This window comes from Orycteropus afer, unplaced genomic scaffold (genome assembly GCF_000298275.1).
Source record: "Orycteropus afer afer isolate SDZICR_OR568_19922 unplaced genomic scaffold, OryAfe1.0 scaffold00295, whole genome shotgun sequence".
In the NCBI taxonomy this organism is placed as follows: Eukaryota; Metazoa; Chordata; class Mammalia; order Tubulidentata; family Orycteropodidae; genus Orycteropus; species Orycteropus afer.
In genome coordinates, this window is record NW_006921882.1 from 2,850,625 (window position 1) to 2,865,555 (window position 14,931).

The 14,931-nt window shown below is 49.0% G+C and overlaps 1 protein-coding gene across 1 annotated transcript in view; it reads right to left on the reverse strand.

Moving 5' to 3' along the window:
• The window catches only part of RAB22A (RAB22A, member RAS oncogene family), an 83,222-nt gene that overhangs the window by 24,279 nt on the left and 44,012 nt on the right, over positions 1-14,931 (reverse strand). The window contains exon 3 of the mRNA XM_007951523.1: positions 4,619-4,700. Coding sequence (XP_007949714.1) covers positions 4,619-4,700 — 82 coding nt within the window. The remainder of the gene's footprint in view (positions 1-4,618; positions 4,701-14,931) is intronic.

Sequence of the window (14,931 nt, forward strand, 5' to 3'; positions counted from 1 at the left end):
ATTCTTTCAGAAGTGGACGGCCTCTTCCTTCTTCCTAGTCTGTCTCAGTCTATAAGCTAGGCTGTTACCTGTGCACCAGGTGCATCTCTCTGGGTTTTAAACACCAGAGGCTCAGCCTCCAAAACTCATGTCTGTATGTCACCACAGTAGGACAAACTGACAGACAAGTTTGTCCTGCTGCTGGAGACCTCTCGTGTCATCCCCACCTGGCTGACTGTTCCTCTGTCTGGCTTCTTGGCTTTTAATCCCCTTTCTCCTGCTCTTCCGGCCTGCTACTCTGGCATCCCTGCGTTGTCTCTCCTCACCTGTACGCCTGGGGCTCAAGGCTTTTATCCCCTTCCCTGCTCTTCCGGCCTGCTACTCTGGCGTCCCTGCGTTGTCTCTCCTTATAGGCTTATAGACTACCACATTTGTTTCCAATTAAAAAATGAGAAGAATTCCTTACATGGCTACGGTGACAGTAAACTCATCAGCGCTGTCCTGGTGCTCCAACTTCTGTGGAGAGTCATGAGAAGAAACCACATGAAGGCTCAGGAACAGGCATCTTTATGAACCAGATGTGATGTCTATAGGCTGCGCTTACAAAGGCTTCTTTTAGGCCACTATGTGCAAAAGGCAAGAGCCTGAAACGCCTTTTGCTCCATTTATGGTGTGGTTGTACTGCTCACATATGCCCAGTGCTGTATCTGGCTCAATACTACTGCAAGAGGTCCTTAGTAGGAATGGCTGATTGGTGGTGGCAGAAGGTCACTTAGACTGACTTCGTTTAGGATAGCAAATAATAGGGACTAAAAGGTTTGTCTTGAGAAAATAAATGTAAAATCACAGAAACAAGTTCCATTTCATGTAGGTCTATAATTGCAACCAGTTCATTCTTGGAATGAACATTCAATCAAAGCTGTCTGGGCCTCTGGTCCTTTTGATGAAGCGACAGGCCAGCACAATGCAATATCCTCCACCTCTTGTGTGACTCGCACAGTTCTATTACAAAAATGGTGATTTTTACAAAACATTTGAGGATGCTGTCAATTTTCCTCAGGTCTCTCTTCACCTTTGAGATGTACAGTGTCCTGTTCTGAGGCACTTCTGCCATCATGCTGATGACGGTAAGGTCCCCACAGTCAAAGGCTCTGCATGGTACTTGAGCTCTCCAAAATCACTCTCATCACCTTAATGACTTCACTTTGCAATCAAGTGTAACTAGATCATCAGAAAGATGACCCACCTGTTGAAACTTTATGCAGCAACAGATGCTAGGGTCAAACAGGGAGGATGCTGAATGATCAGTTCATCCAAGAAGATTTTCATTTTACAATGACTTTCGGTTCCATAATAAATCTCCCGACTACAGAGAAATGAATAATAAATATGCAAAACCCAGAAATGTATCATTTGAGGCACATGATAATCACATGGTGTGAGTGGGTGGAGGCCCTGTCTTTATCGTCACCAAAGAAGGTGACATAAATCCACTGACATCGAAACTGTGAAAGCACAGAATGAAGGAGCCAGTCCCTGTCTCCAAGGAGCTCCCCGTCTAATGGAAGACAGACAAATAAGCAAAGAGGTGACAGTGCCGTGGATGATGACAATCAGTCTGTCCAGGGCACAGAGGAGCATCTTACTCATTGATCTGTCCATCAGATCTGAACATCAATTCCACATCTGGCACTGTGGTAGGCTCTGGAAATACAGCTGTGATCAATACAGATGTGGTCACTACTCTCCAAGTTTACCACCTGGTGGGACAGAGTACTGACAGACAAGGAGATAGACAGATACCTAATGCAACTGGCAGTGAGTGTCCAGAGAGAAACGAACATGGGGTAGTGATGGGGAAGGCACTGGGGGCCTACTCAGACACTGTGGGTTAGCGCCGTTAGGGAGTCAGCTGGTCCGGCTGCAAGTAGAGGGAAGAGAGTGTTCTAGCGAGAGGAAACACTGCGCGTGCAGAGTCCACGGGAGAGGACCTGGTATCGGACCAGCTGGCGGAGGCCAGGGGCTGGAGCCTGTGGGTCAGATGGTGGATGGCACAGCAGGACACTGAGGCTTCCAAGGCCTCTGCTCAGAGTTGGGCTAAGATGAAGAGTGGGGGAAGCCGTGGAAGGAAAGCAACAGTCTAGTTTATGTCTCCCTGTGAGGAGGGGTGACACGCTGGGGCTCGGGGGGCGGGAGGGCAGGAGAACAGCTAGATGGCTACTGGAATTCAAGTGAAGGGCAGTGCAGACAGGCAGACAGACAGAAGGGAATACATTTGAGAGAGATTCAGGAAACAGAGAGAGGGCTGAGGTGAGGGGGCTGTCGAGGCCCACCTCTAGATCCAGGTGGTCATGTGGGCCCTATGTGGGAACAGCAGGATGATCAGGGAAGCCCTGAGGTGAGGCGGCTATCAAGGCTGACCCCCAGACCCAGGGTACCCCCCAGATGCAAGGGAAGCACAGTGGGCCCTGTATGAGAACGGTGGGGTGGTTGGGGAAGCTTTGAGATTAGGGGCTATCAAGGCCAACTCCCAGATCCAGGGTGGCAGAGTGGGCCCTATCTGAGAACAGCAGGGTGGTTGGGGAATCGTTAGTGTGAATCAGAGGCGGGCTCTGAAGGTCAAAGGAAGGAGGGGGAGCATTCTAGGTCAAGGGGACAATGAATACAAGAGTATGAGGGTGAGGAAACGGGGGACCTGCTCGGGCAAGGGTGGGCAGGTTAGCACGAGAGGACAGCTGGGGTGAGGAGGCACAGATGAAGAGGGGGCTGAGGCTGGCAGACTCCAGGCCTATTCAAGGCACTCAGGGACACACTGCCAGTCCTCGAACCAGGGCTGGCTCAAGGCTGCATCTTGTGTGGGCCTCATGGCATTTCAAACACTTTGTGATTAGCGTCAGATTTAAACGGAGGTGTGTTCACCGTGGTCCAGGCTTTGAACTTTTCTTAAACCCAGCAGTCCAGCAGCCGGGGGTGTGTGCTCTCGTCTGATAACAAGAGGCTTCAGTGAGTGCTCCCAAGCTGGTGCTCCTGTCCTGGCCGCTTCCACCCCACCAGGCCGCTGGACAGCTCTCCTTTGGTGTAGCCTGCCAGCCCTGTCTCCACTTCCTGTTGGCGGGTTAGCATCTCCCCTGCAAGCCTGGCACTAAAGTGCCAGTGCTTGGGGAAGGGGTAGGCAGATTTGCATGTTGCAGAATCGATCTGAGCCAAGCAGTTAACTAGAAACTTAACAGCTCCTGCTATGATGCTGGCTATGGGGGAGAGGCATAAGCCCTGGTGTTATTAATCTTTCTTCATGTCCCAGAAAAAAGATGTTATATATCACTGTGTATGCCAGTGAGCAGCTCTGCTTCAGTGTGATGGAATCTGCCTACAGTCTGATTCTTCACGATGCCAGCCTTGCCGTATCATCCACTATGTGTGAGGGGTGATGGAACCATGTGATGGAGCGGCAGGGTACACATAGTACTGATATGAAGAGCCACCCGAGTTGCTGGCTAACAGGGTAGAGCCCAGGGTCGCATGTACAGACATTCAGGCTGACTCTTTGGGGACAGAGAGTGGCAGCCATCAAGGTCTAGCATCCATTCCAGATGCCCAGCCTAATCTGCGGAGAGGGAGTGGGACAGGGGGTAAAGGCAAGCAGCTGCTTCACAGATGAGCAATGGGATCTAGGGCATGACATCCACCCTTCACAAAACGGGGATACCGGACCGAGCATGCTGGAGAAATGGCACTGTACAAATGCAGGGTGTCCATGGCTGGGATGGCAGTAATGGCTGCCTGTGGTTCCCTTCATTCATCTGTGAGGCTGCTCATTGGGTCTGACACCACGCTAGCATCTAGGTTGTCTGAGACAAGGCTGTGATGACCATCTCCCTGATGACTTCTAGTCTACTTCTATGAGTGGAAGCTAAGCCTGGGTATCCATCAGATACTGTGTTGTGACAGAACTGAGCGAGACCAGAATTAAACAGCAGCTGAGTAATGGGGTGGCTGCCAGGCGCCTGTGGGCTGGGGGCTCAGACCTGGTGCCCAGAGGGAAGGGAGGCAGTAGACACATGCCTGTCCCTGGCACACTTCCTGTCTGGGGCTTCCCTGAATGCCATTCTGCACTGTGCTGCTGTGGCCTGAGCCTCACTTCCGGTTCCACTCGGTCCTCAGGCAGATGACCACCTGGGGCGACTTCATCAGCAGGCATTTACTGAGCAGCTGTTGTAAGGCACCGTGTTAGCACGCCTTTTCACTTAAATCTCTCACTATACACTAGAGACTTCCTTCTTGAGCTTTAAAAGGAGGCTAGACACGGGCTGTACTCTGCTCTCCCCGTCTACCACTAACTCCTTGGCTGGGGGATGGAGGCCCGCATCACACAGCTCTGAGCAGGGCTGGACCAGGCCTGTCTGCCAGCGTTTACTTTAAGATGCTGAACCGTATACAGATGTGCTCGGTCACCTTCTCCCTCAGTGGACTTGGTGGCTCTAAGAGAAAGGAAAGCAGCTGGCCCACGTGAGTGGGAACAAGCGCATCTCTGGAGTGGACGACGGGAGTGAGTAACGGGAGGATGCCAGGGATGCTGCCAGTTCAGCTGGAGCTTCAATTGGGTCCTCAGAAAAAGACATAGTAAATGAGAGAGACTTACTCGTTCTTGTCCAGCTGTATCCCAGATTAGGAATTTATGTAGCTCATTTTGGTACTGGACAGTCTTGGTCATAAAAGATGCCCTATAAAGAGAGACCTAAATGGTCAGAACACAAGTATTTCAAGCGCACGGCCAGCCCTGGCTGGAAACATCCCTCAGATGTGAGCCCCGCAGCACAGCCTAACCGCACCCCCTCTGAAGTGGCGGTGGCAGGCTCACATGCCGGCTGCACAGGCCAGGTCAATGAAGCGGCAGGCACAAGTGCTCAACACAAAGGAGGGAGAATCCTTTGGCTTCCAACTGTCTATGCTCTGTACCCAAAAGACCAAGAGGCATTTCGGTAATCCAGGCATGAGCCTCCCTCCCTTACAAAAACAACAAGAACCCCACTGCTGTCGAGTCAATTCCAACTCACAGAGACCCTACAGGACAGAGAACTGCCCCAAAGGGTTTCCAAGCTGTCAGTCTTTACAGAAACAGACTGCCACATCTTCCCACTGCAGAGTGGCTGGTGGGTTTGAACCACTGACTTTTTAGTAAGCAGTTCAGCACTTAAGCACTGTGCCACCAGGGCTCCTGTTCTGTAAAATACAGACACTGTTATTTCAATGGCTGGTATTGTAGGGAACGTTTCTAAACGAGCTGTGTGTCCAGGAAGTGTGTACAGTGGTGAGACTTAGCTGGCTGTCCGGGCTTGTCCTCTTCCCAGCTCCCCAACCACATGGCCACATAAACAGCTCAGTTGGGCTCATGTCTGATTGCAGTCCCGAAGATGAAGACATTAAACAAGGAGGTGGGAGATGGTGGAGAAGCAGCTGGTTCACTGTGGCGCCCACCTCTGGTCTTCACGAACAGAAGGCCTCTCAGTGGGAACCCCACAGCAGAGCCCAAGCCCCAGGGGGGAAGGAATGATGGTGGACAGGCCACACCGTTCACATGGACAGAAGTGCTCGGCCCTGAGTGCTTGGAAAGCAGGGTACCTATGATTTTAGGGGTCCCCTGCTTTTTGGAGATGCTCCAGCAAGACCCTGAATCCCACATGTCCTCTGAGGAGTTATGGTGGCCCAGAGTGCATGCCTGGGCACCCCAAGTTCCTGAGGCAGGTATCCATGTCCTGCCTAGGGGCTGGCCCTGCCATAGTAGTACCTTCTACTCCTTACCTCACAGTCCCCTCAATGCATTCCAGGTCTGGCTCGCTGAACCCTGAGGTAAGCACACCCCCTTCTACTGCACAATGAGCCTTCTGGGGCCAGTGCCAAGCTGGACTCTCGGAATCGTGGCCCCATCACCCTCAGCAGGACACGGGACTCAATGGCTGGCTATTTTCAGACATGCTGAGCACCTGAAATATTTTTGCTGAAATCCAAGTAAGAGGCACCTAAGCTTCAAGCAAGTGCACGCGACCACTGACAGAATGACTCTGAAGGATCAGTACCAGACTCTCAAGTTTTGAAAACTTAAAACTCTGAGACAGTGAACTCGTGGCAGGACTTAGAGAAACTGACGCCTTAGCAGGTGCTCTGAGATGGTGACTGTGATGAGGGTGGGAGGGGGCATGTGCAGGCAGGATGATGTGGACTGGATAGGGCATACCTACTGGGTATTGGTTTACTGGAACCCTTGGTGCCCTCCAAAGAGTGCTGTGTGCACAGAAGGCACTCTGTAAACGGTTACCGCGTCAAGAACTCCCCATGATGAGGAGACCAGGGTGGGCAATGTGGATTCTCACTTAGGAAAGACCTAAGCTTTCAAAAACCATTGTTTATTGTGAGGATTAAATGGCAAGATGTATGTGAAAGGACTCTGTCAACTGTAAAGCACTACATCTATATAAGGTATTATTATTGTTTAAAGGCAGCTGCAGGTAATGTTTCAGTTTTGACTTTGTAATTAGTCCTCAAAGCTTGCAACTTGACTCTCTGTCAATTATGGCTGTGGGGTTACAATGAAGAGTGACGACGAGTATTTGACAGAATCGTAGTAACCTGGCCAGTACATCCAACACATCCACTCTGGCTGGTCATAGGACAAGAGTGGGAATCTGCTTCAAGTAGACAAAAAAAGAAAAGAAAAAAGAGGAGGATGGTCTATGCAGTAACCCAAGGAAATGTTTTGTTAGAGGATCAGAACTTACTCCAGCTGAAGTGACCTGCCAACCAGACCCCTCTAATGAAAGCACAACTCATTACTCCGACAGGAGGAACAAAAACCAGCTGCCGCAATGGGATGGACGTTGCTGCAAGGACTGCCCGCAGCACCCCATCTCTGATCCTGCATGGTCCCTCCACTCCCGCACCTCGTCACTCTCACCATCCCTCCTCTCCACCCACACGGAGGGCTTCCTGTCTTCCTGTCTTCCTGAGTGCCGGTTCTCCCTGGTCTGCTGCTGCTCCTCCTCCAGGTCTCAGCTCCGACGTCTAGATCACAGAAGCCGTGCTATCTACCCAAGCCAGGCAGCCAACGTCACTCCAACACATGACCCTGCTTTGTTGTCAGAACTCTCCCCACAGTTCCTGACCAGCTGATTTATGGCTCCTGGTTGAATGTCTAACTCAACCATGAGACGTGTGAGCTTCCATGAGGGCAGGGACCTTGAAGTACCCCTTCTCTGAAATGTGATGACTTCCTCATCTCCCACTTCCTTGCTATCCTGTAACTCTTAGAAACATCCACCATATTGAGCCCAAGCTACTTCACTATTATTCCCACTGTTCTCAGGTGTCTTGGATAAGCACTTCCTGAAGAGAGAACAACTATGGAAGTGCAGGTCGGGAGTGCAGGTGAGAGGAGACCCTGCCTCCTGACCTGTAGACAGGTGCGTGGGCTCTGCAACCAGTCCAGGAAATGTTCTTCCTGCCTATCCTTCTCAGCTACCAGTTACAAGCACCACGCTCGTGAGCAAGCCCCAGGAAAATTCCAGACGTTACACTGAAGAGTCACTGTGAACATCCGTCACTCCGAATTCTGCTAAGAAAGGCGTGTGTGGCACTGTCCTCCGTGTAGGTCTCTGTTTGCTGCTCACTGACACGTTGACTCTGGCCCCGTCTCACGGGCTGTGGTGAGAAGATCACAGCTCCGCCCTTCCCTCTTCCCCCGGGGCCTTGTGATGTCTCTTTCTAGGAGAAGGCTTCTCTGGTGATTTCTGAGAGACTTTGAAATCTTGGCCCGTGACACCTGTTAGAACCCCATTCTTTTCTCAGCCTTTGAGTTCTGGTTCTTCTATGCAGAAAATAGCTGGCCTTGGGGGCTGACTGGGCAGGGGTGTTGCCCATCATTGTTCCCTGATGACAACTGGCCCCGACTGAGATCTGGCTAGTCCCACTGCAGAAGGCCTCCCTCACGACCCACAGCTTCAGGGTCTAATCCACTGGGGACAGCACATTTCCACATCAGACTGACTTCAGTTTCACTTAACAAGCCAGACACTCATCCATTTCAAACTTCACTTGGTGAAGATAGGACTCATTTTCATCACCTACCTTCCCCTGTCCCTCATTCTAAGTCCTCAATCACAGGACATTATGTCTGCCTCCCACACAACGGAGACTGACCCGTCATCGCGCGCCGTCCTCCCCCCACACAACGGAGACCGACCTGTCATTACGCGCTGGCCTTCGTGGCTTACACTCTATTCTGCAGCCGAGCTGTCTGGTTCTTCATGTTGTATTTAATCTATGCTTGAACCTCACCCCTAAAATCAATTCATAAATTGGACCCTATTCTTTGAGCAGGACTACCACAATTTTCCCCTTCCACTGTCAGCTGGACTCTGGGATCACTCCTTTAATGTTCAAGTTAAATGAGGTGGGGGGTCTGATAACTTCAGTATCTTGCTTTCTGAAAAACAGGCAGTGGCTTCCTGCCATCCAAATGATGCATTTTTATTTCCCAGCCTGCCGTTTACTTGTCTGACAACCTTCTTTTTCACCAGCGAACCATCTCTCTTCACTCTGCCGAGGCAGATCTCATTACCTCTTTAATGTGACATCAGGCATTAGTTCCTGAAGCCGCAAAGTGTTCACATACTTCACCACTCTTCACGCCATTTGCAAGACAGTACCTTCCATGCACCCCAAACAGACGTGCTCTTTGGGCAGAGGGTGTCAACGCAAGGCGTTGTTAAGGCTCTGTCTTCGCTTTAACTGCACTTGCTGGTTCTGCTGGAGTATAGGTGCGCCCTGACAGCTCGTCCCAGTGCCTCCCTTGACTGTAATCTGTGTCTTTGGAGGGCACATGTGATGCTGTTATTCTCATAATGGCATCATGCCACGTGTCTAGAGCTCGTAGGGCGGGCCCTACGAGGGCCCGAACAACTTGGTGCATTTTAAAATTAGCAAAGGAGTAGACCTCTTGAAGAACTCAGTGTCATCAAGTTGATTTTGACTCTTAGCAACCCTGCAGGACAGGGGAGAACTGTAATCTTTATGGGAAGGAACTTTGGTGGTACAGTGGTTAAAGCACTGGGATGCTAACAAACCCAGGAGCTGTTCCATGGGAGAAAAATGAGGCAACTGCTTCCGAAAAGATTTACAATCTTAAAAACCCCTATGGGGCAGTCCTACTCGGTCCTAACAGATCGCTATGAGTTGGAATTGACTCAGTGGCACTGGGTGTGGTGTCAGTGTTAATCTTTATGGGAGCAACTCCCAAGTCTTTTTCCTGTGGAGCTGCTGGGAAGGTTGGAACTGCCAAGCTTTCGGTTAGCAGCCGAGTGCTTGACCTGTGTGCCACCAGGGCTCCTTTCATTGTCATTATTGTTATTATTATCCAAGAAGGTCTTTGTTTATTTAGCAAACACTCCCTGAGTGCCTCTGGGTGCCAGCACAGTGCGCAAGATGAGGCCCGCCCTACGAGCTCTAGACACCGAGATGGCAAAACAAAACCCCAAACCCATCTGCTTTCAAGGAGTCCGTTTCTACTCATAGAGACCCTAGAGAGTAGAACTGCCCCATAGGGCTTCCGAGGCTAGAATCTTTTCAGAAGCAGACTGCCACATCTTTCTCGTCTGGAGCGGCTGGTGGGTCTGACTGCTAACTTTGTGGTCAGCAGCTGACCTCTTACCCACTGCGCCACCAGGGCTTCTATAATTTCTAAACACCAGGCAAGTGACACCTGAACCTCGACATTGCAGACAGCAATGAAAATACCACTGAGTCCAATAAGATAGACCTAAAAAGATCAAAGGCACATGAAAGCTAGGAGTTCTGCTAATGGATTCGAAGCTCAGGAGAGTCGAGAATCGTACAAGGGACTTGACAGGTGTTCAGAGATGGTCAGCTGAAGACAGGGCCTGTCTGTCTCCTGTTAGAGTGGCTCCAAGAGGTTAGCGGACACCTGTGAGAACCCACTGATCCAGTTACTTATGTGATAAGGCTCTGAAGTCACGCATGTTTTTAACCTTCTCTTAAACTGTACCACTATTTCTCAGGCTGATGACATCTCAGGGTTGACTCATTTCTTACACGTAGCACTTCCTTCTAGGAAATCAATATCCACTTAAACTAGAAGAGTGCCCAAAAGACTGCCCCATCATAAATAAGAAAAACATTATTTAAATACATTATTTTAAGATATTTAAAATAATACATTTGTGCTGTTTTAAGCCACGAAGTTTGTGGTGATTTGTTATAGCAGCAACAGGAAACTAAGACATCAGGAAAGACTTCTGAGGAGAGGTGATGTTTGGACTGCACCCAGACGTACAGGACTCTGCCAACAGGTCCTTTTCCATAAAGCGGCAGCACAGGACTGTGAAATGCAAGAGGGGTCCCGGTCGTCCTGGAGGGTTGGGTGGGTGTGATATGGAGGCAGGGACAGCTGGCTAGGGGCTTCAGGAGAGTCTGCTTTGTGTGAAGCCCACATCCTGAATGTCAGCGTGTCCCCAAAGCCAGTGCTCCATTGTTGCTGCCTGCGATATCTTGTGTCCCATAGTATTAACTAACTTAATATTTTTTAATTTTTTTTTTTTTTTAAACTTAGCTTTATCTAAGTAGTAATATTGAGAAAATTAAAAACCCACAGGCTTCATGGATAAGTTTCAGTTTTCTACATAAAAGCAGCTCTGGTGGTGTAGTGGCTAAGGCAAATGGCTGCTAATCCGAAAGCCTATGGTTCAAATCCACCAACAGTTCCATGGGAGGAAGATGAGGCAATCTACTTCAATACAATTTACAGCCTTGGAAACCCAGTGGAGGTCACTATGAGTTGGAATCAACTTGATGGCACTGGGTTTGGTTTGGTTTCATTCAACAGACAATCTAACGGTTAACAGAACCAATCCAAAATGCTCATCTGTGTACATGCAAAGTCGACTCACACAGGACGCTGGCAAGTACAGCGACTCCTGAAGGGGAGCCACTGAAGGTGGGAAGGAAGGAATGGTGTGATCTCACCTGTGTCTGAAGGTGAATTCTGAAAGCAGGCTGCAGATTTCGGGGTCCCGCCACCAAATACCAAGCCCTTAACAGCCCACTGATGAGTGGGTGGGTCCTAGTCTACGATTTCACAAGTCAGACAGGGAGACATGCATGCAGGCAGACACCGAGGAATCCCAGGGCTGTGGGTGCAGATGAGACGGACTGGACTGGACAGGTAAGGGAGGCAAGGGGCCTCTGGAAGGACCCAGGAGGAAGCAGTGGCAGGTTTGTTCAGCAGGAAGGCACGTATCTGCGACTGGCACCCCACAGCCACAGGGTATGCTGGGGGAGGAGGCAGGCTTCTGTCAGCGTAGTCAGTCATTTCCACATTGTCACTGTGTGCACGTACTGTTTCTGAACAAACAGCACAGTCAATACCCACATGGTCAATATCCAAACCATATAAAGCAGGTGGATACCCTGAGACCTCCCTCCGATTCCTGTCCCGGCCCTCCAAGTCTTGTCCCTGGACACTGACCTCCTCAGTCACCACGGTGCTGTTCACAATACCAAAAAGAAGAAAACAAACTAAGTGCTTGTCAAAGGACGAGGGGGCAACTAAACTATAGTACATACACACGACAGAATACTATGCAACATTAAAGAATAAGGAAGAGTCCACCAAACAGCTCATAATATCGATGAACGTGGAGGACATTATGCTGAGTGAAATAAGGCAATCGCTGAAGGACAAATACTACACGAATCCACTGTTATAAAAAGTGAAGGAAACGTACATACCGAAAGCAAAATTCTTTGATGGTTATCAGGGATGAGGTGGGAAGAGAGGCGGGAAAATCACCAACTAGGTAAAAGACACGTGTTGATTTGGGTGAAGGGAAAGGCAATACACAGAAAGCAAGTGGCAGCACACCATCACTAAGGAAAAGGCAGGCGCAGGATGGGCGCACAGGAGTTACAGACCAAGACAACGTACTATAGACCCACTCCCGCACTATCAGCGAAAACACATTCATCCAAGGGGAGCTACAAAGGTAGACAGACCAGATGATCAGGTACAGGTAGGTGAACAGGGCTACACACATGACCACATACAGGTGTGGCAGACGACAGTTCTTATTTTTTATTAATTCATTCATTCATTTATATTGTGATTTGGGTGAAAATTAATAGCATAAACTCACTTTCCATACAACAGTTCACATACACTGTCTCATGACATTGAATACAATTTATCCCAATGCAACAGCTCCCCTCCCACTTCCTCCCGATAGTTACCTCTTCCCTGTGTCCATCCCTCCATGCACTCCTGCCTCTTGAGCTGTCTCCCTGTGCATACACAGCCCTTCTTTCTCCCATGATTGTTTTTTCCAAGGAGTGTATCTACCTCTGGTACATGTTCAACTCATATGCCTGTCTTTTGTTTGGCTGGAAGCAACAGGTGTGGGTTCAATTCCAAACCTGAAGGGCAGCTAGGGGCCACAGTCTCAGTGGTTCCACCAAGTTCTATCAGACCAGCAAACCTGGTCCTCCGCCCCCTATTTTTTCTCCCCAAATGATTCTGAGTTTTCATCCACATTGTTCTCCCACTCTATCCAGGATCTGCTACACAGATCCCCCTCCGAGTGGTTGACAGTGGTAGCCAGCACCATCTAGATCTTCTGGTCTTATAGTCATATAGGCTCCAGGTTGCATGGTGTACCAGATGCTAGGACTAATTGTTTCCATGAATCTTTGGTTTTCTTCACTCTTCTTTGCTCTGGATGCATAGAGACCCATCATTGCATCTAGATAGTTGATTGCAAGCTTTTAAGATCCCAGTCGCTACTCGCCAAAGTAGGAGATAGAACGTTTTGTGTAGTATGTTATGCCAATTGAGCTTGATGTCCCCTGTGACGATGGTCCCGAGCCCACAGGTTCAACTACTCGGTGCCTCTGGGTAGCTGGCTGTGACCAAGAAGTGACTACAACCTTGTCCCTTGTCAACTCTACTATACACCTGGGAATTCTTACAGATCATACAAATACACTTATTGGACCACTGTCTGCCAACCCTATACATGGTCTTGGGTACACTCCCCACTACAGACATACCTAATAGTTCAGCCTGTCCACCCGTATGCCCATGTTTGCCTTCACTGACAACGCAGTACTGTATGTGCAAAAGTTCATTTTTGTTTTCCATACCTCCCATGTACCTTACCTTTCTATACCTTCCTCTTCCTCAATGCTACCATGTTGATCACTCACATTTGGTACACTGTCCTTCTCTTCACCCAAATCAACACTTATTTTCTTCACCCAAATCAACACTTATTTCTAACAGTGTTCCTTACCCTACCCTCCCACCACTGGTAACCAACAATGAAAATTTCCTTCCATAGATAAACCTCTCCTTGACTTTTACAATAACAGACTAATATAGTATTTGTCCTTCTGTGACTGACTTATTTCACTCAGCACAATGTCCTCCAAGTTCATCCACATTATGCGGTGTTTTGCAGATTGTATGTTATTCTTTAGGGTTACACAGTATTCCATTGTATGTATGTACCATGGTTTGTTATCCATTCCTCAGTTGATGGACACCTAGGCTGTTTCCATCTTTTGGCTATTGTAAATAGTGCTGCAATGAACATGGGTGTGCATATGTCTGTTCCTGTCATGGCTCTCACTTCTTCAGGATATATATCTAGTAATGGAATGGCTGGGTCGAATGGTATTTCTAATTCTAACTTTTTAAGGACAGATGACCGTTCTATATATGTATTTGTATGTGCTATAAAAATGTCCGCATATACAGTAGAGCTGACAGGAGCAAAGTGATGATAACGTCTTAGTCATACCAAATAGCCTGAGGGAGTGAGCTGCTGGGCCTGCAGGCTCAGGACCACGTTCGCAGGGGACATCTAGGTCAACTGGATCATCGCCCACAAAGACACTGCTATGCATGCAACTTTGGTGAGTAGGTGAGTAGCAACGGGGGGTCTTAAAAGCTTGTAAGTGGCCATCTAAGGTACAACCACTGGTCTTTCTCCATCTGGAGCAATGAGGAGTGAAGAAAATCAAAGACATATGGAAACAATTAGTCCCAGGGACTAGTGGACCGTGTGAACTCAGCCTACACGACCCTGAGCTCAGCAATACCCAGCTACCCCTGCCATCCACTCTGAAAGGGATGACAGTAGGAGGGCCTGGGTAGAGTGGGAGAAAAATGCAGGAAGAAACTCAAAATCATACAAAAGACCAAATTTACTGATCTGATAGAGACTGGTGGCCCCCAGCCACCCTTCAAAAGCCTGGAACTGAGCTAACCTCTGTGGGTCACCTTTCAGCCAGACAACAGTCAGGCACAGGAGGTGAACAGTAACACCAGGAGGTTCATACTGCTTAGAACACTCAGCCCCAAGAGATCAGACGTGCAGCACTGCCCCAGGGATAAAGCTCAGGAGGCACGAGTGGACAGGAAAGAAGGACAGAGGGAAGGCAACCAGACGGAGGCAGTGGGAAGAGCACTGTTACACTGTGGGGACTGTAATCAGTGTCATGAAAGAAAACGTGTATGAACTGTTGAATGGAAAATGAGTTTGCCCAGTAAACGCCCACCCAAATCACAAAATAAAGTGAAAAAAATGAAGCTTTCTGCACAAGTCTTCGGTAAACATATGTTTTTATTTTCCTAAGATAAATACCTAAGGGTGGAATGGCTGGGCCCTAAGGCAGATGTGTGTTTAAGTTAATATGAAAACGTGAGACTGCTCCAAAGTGGTGACATCATTTTATATCCTCATCAGAAACAGAGAGCGCCCCGCTGCTTAACACCTTCACTGGAAATCTCATGATAGAATTTTTCAAGACCAGCAACTTACCACTGCAAATACCTTTCTTCAACAACACAAATGGTGGGTACACATGTGGACTTCACCAGATGGAGTA